The sequence below is a fragment of the Chinchilla lanigera genome, unplaced genomic scaffold (assembly GCF_000276665.1).
Source record: "Chinchilla lanigera isolate Chin_1 unplaced genomic scaffold, ChiLan1.0 scaffold00002, whole genome shotgun sequence".
NCBI lineage: Eukaryota > Metazoa > Chordata > Mammalia > Rodentia > Chinchillidae > Chinchilla > Chinchilla lanigera.
In genome coordinates this window covers 19,942,059-19,945,717 of record NW_004955403.1, presented here as the reverse complement: position 1 = coordinate 19,945,717, position 3,659 = coordinate 19,942,059, and the positions used below count along the sequence as shown (strand labels likewise).

The window sequence follows — 3,659 nt, the reverse complement described above, 5'->3', positions numbered from 1 at the left end:
ATGCCATCTGCGGAGGAAGGCTTCAGTCAGTTGGCTCTCACTGCCATTCTAATCCCAGCACCCTATTGAACTGTTTCCATTAAAAGGACTTAGTCAAGCCACAATCTTGAAAAACTTATGGTGTTCTATCCAAACCAGCTTAAAGAGGATTCAACTGGTCAAAGATGGGATGATTTGAGCATCAGTAGAATAACAAATGAAATGTACTGATGTATATCGAGTATATTGCATAAATCTAGTGTGATACCAGAAAAAAGTAAACTCATTAATCATTTTGAATGTATGCTAGGGAGCCAGTTTATTATTCAAAAACTGGTCTCAGCATAACCAAAAAGGCAAAGAGAAGTTGGTCTTCATAGAATTTTTCTAGTTAATAATTGATTTGGGAATGGTAGAATATCACCGCTTTGCACCCTCATGATAAGTAAGAAAGTAGATGATCAAAGATGGTGAATAGAGAGACGTTTCCATTGTAGATAATTTCCGAAGTTGGATGAACTTCTTTGGAGCTTCACTGTCCAGTTTCATCTGGACAGAGAGTGGTACACCAGTGCTGAAGTGCAGATCCTCAGTCCACTGAGGCATCAGTATAATGTGCTCAGTTGCTTCGATTAAAAACTATTGGGAAAGATATGTCTAGGTGGGGAAAAGTAACTTCTTACCATGATGGTACAAGAGACAAATCAAAGCAGCAAACAGCAGGCTGTGACACTTACCTCTTGAAGGTCAATAATCATGTAGGTGTACAGTCCAAGCAAATCAAGCAGTAACACGTGGCCATGGGGTAGAGAGGTGAGGAGGTTGCCACCAGATCTGGACAACTTCAGATCTTCCTGGATTCCCAACATAAAGTTGGAGGGGTTATGGCCACTCAAGGTTTAAGACTATTCTCTGACTAGTGCTTCAAAATGGCATAAGAAGCTCATTCTTTTGAGTACATCTAAAGTCGGTGTTCTTTTCTGACAGTGCCTTCTGTGCTTCAAAGGCATAGATGATTCCCTGTTGATCCTCAGCCACTCCCCAATGGCAAGAAGACTTTCTTGGAATATGGGAACAATCTATCCGTCTTTAGTTGGATCGCTGTTAATGAGATAGTTGCTCCTGAACTTGGTATCCCTACCAGTTCAGAAATGATTTCAGATTCAGTGTCTGACGTACGATGTTGCAGTGATAGCGTCAGGGTTTCTTGTTGATAGTGGAGCCTGCCTCCTGCCATGGTGTGGCAGCTGCCCCATGTTGAATTTATCTTGACAGTCATAGTATCCTTCATGGTGGCAGGAGCCTTTCTGTCTCCATCAGCCACTTACTATCACCTCATCCCTGATGAGACTATCATTGTAGAGCCAAGAAAGGAAATTTGTAGAGTTCCAGTAAGTCTCAGGACATTCCAACTTTGCATCAGACCAGATCATATCAGGTTTGTTAACAAGATCATCTTGATCAGGCATCGCTTCACACCAACACAATTCTGCACTTGGAAGCAGTTTTTCTTACCAGGTAGGTAGATGGATGGAAATGTTCTAAGAGGAGTGATGGAGTCCATAGCCTATTTCCTCTCCTTAACAGCTGCTTTCAACTCACCAGCCAAATCCCACCAGGACCTCAGGTTCCCAGAGTGTGTGTTCCAGGGGACAGGACTCAGCCAGTTTGTGAAGCCTTCATGATGCTTTGGCATCAGGACTATGTATCTGGCCTCTTCAGCCTGGAAGAGGTTGGCCCACTCATCCAGAAAATGTTGTGGCAGAAAAATGCTTTGAGCCACAGACCAAAGTTAGTGTAGCTGAAGTTGGGTGGGTAGTTGACATTCATGAAGTGCTGGCCCTTCCTGCCACCAGAAACCCTCACTGCCTCAGCTAAGAACATGCCCCATACACAAACACCCCAAACTTGGCCTTTCCAAACCAGTGCAGCAACAGACAGGAATCCAAGCTTGCCAATCCTAGATCTACCTGCACAGGGCCCTGAGTACCTACGCAACCACCAGGAGCTGCAGCAGCTTTGGGCCACTGTTGCTCAGAATGAGGCCTGTGACCTCATCTCAGGAACCTGGGAACCTGCAAATTAACAGACTTTTAATTGCCCAATTCTAATGAATGCACCTTTTTTGGATCCTGACTCAAGCAAACAAACAGCTTTGCCATGTGTGGCTATGCTTTTCGGAAAGCAAGGCCAGTATGGCACCACAGAAATAGGTGGATCTTGCAGCAGAGCTCAGGAAAAGCAGAGAGCAGTGGGCTGAGAAGTCGGGGGGAAATGCAGGCTAACAGAGCTGATGTGCACCTTCTCACCTGTACAGGACTTGTCACAATATCATTTATTATCAATTGTCTCAAAGCTTTCCCTGGGGAAATGGTTTGGTCTAAATAAAATCCCAGAATAGGGATCCAGAAAAAGATTAGCTATATTAAACCATGCACTCCCATTCAACTAGAGATAAAACAAAAGAGGAAGGAGACATATCTCCAAATTCAATTCTCCTATCATCCGTTACATTTTATGGAGAACTTATGTCATTCACAAAAGAGATGAAGTTTCCCCAGGGGAGACAGCAGGTGTACATTTCCTTTCAAGGTTATTTAATTGCTGTCAGGAAGACATATGATTAACAAAACCAAACGCTGGAAATATGAAGTATAGACAATTTTAAAGTTGTTTATATAGTTGATTACAGTATATCATACAATGTATATATTTGCCATAAACCTGCCTATCACAAACTGTTTCCACACCTGTGTGTCAGCGCTCAGCAGCCCACCGCTTAGCTCACTTAAGCCTCCGTCTGTGGAATGCACAGCAGCAGAAGCAGAAAGTTGCTTCTCCTGGGGGCCTCTCTGAGCCCCTCCCGTGCACCGGTTTCCCATGGGTGGTTTGACCCTCTCCATCTGGGGCTGAGGCCTGTTAACTTTTAGTGTCCCCTGCTGGATGGGAGACTCGGAGAGCCATGGAAGGGAAACAGTAAGAACGTGCTGACCTGCCTGGGTCCTCGCTGTCCTCCATGACATTGTTTCTCAGAGTGAACCTGAGCCTGTCATCAGCTGTCTACTGGATTGACGGAGCATTTAAAATGTGGAGAGCCATTGGGCAGCATACGTTTATGTCTGTTGAATCTCATAATAAAAAAGGGACTTGAATTTTATATGCATTGTTTTTTATTTCCACGTTAAGTTACTTTTATCACACTTACCAAATACCAGTTGGTGACAGATTGGACATAAAGAACTGACACTTCCCGCAGGTAGTTTGAGAAGCATTACTTTATGGAGACAGCCTGGTGCAGAGACTCCAGGCTTCCCTCCGACGTTCTGATAGCACTCAAAGGCCAGCCATGGTAAAAGTGTGCACCCGCAGAGATGGCCTCCCATGAGGTTACTCACAAGCAAAAGGCAGGTAGCTCGTGTCCTGCATATATGCCTGGTTCACTGCCAGGAAGCAGCAGGTCTAAGGCAACCAAGCCAGCTGAGCCCTAGTCACAGCACAGTTCTTAGGTCTTTCAATACTAGCAGTAGTGTGAATAAGAGAAGGAGGAGGAGGAGTAAAAGGAGAAAGGAAGAAGGAAGAGTGGGTGAGAGGGAGGAGAAAAGGATTATATAGGGCACACGGTCCTAAATGCTTTACATTCACAAAATAGCAAGTGATCTTCCACTCTCTTTAAAGTGCTA

General features: G+C 44.4%; 1 protein-coding gene across 1 annotated transcript; it reads right to left on the bottom strand.

The window, feature by feature from the left end:
* Nucleotides 1-399: 399 nt before the first annotated feature.
* LOC102004231 (alpha-L-fucosidase-like) lies at nucleotides 400-2,882 on the bottom strand. The gene is given in 5 exon segments (XM_013514776.1): nucleotides 400-618; nucleotides 717-833; nucleotides 1,155-1,450; nucleotides 1,453-1,720; nucleotides 2,730-2,882. Coding segments are annotated over 5 exon segments (1,053 nt in total).
* Nucleotides 2,883-3,659: the final 777 nt, after the last annotated feature.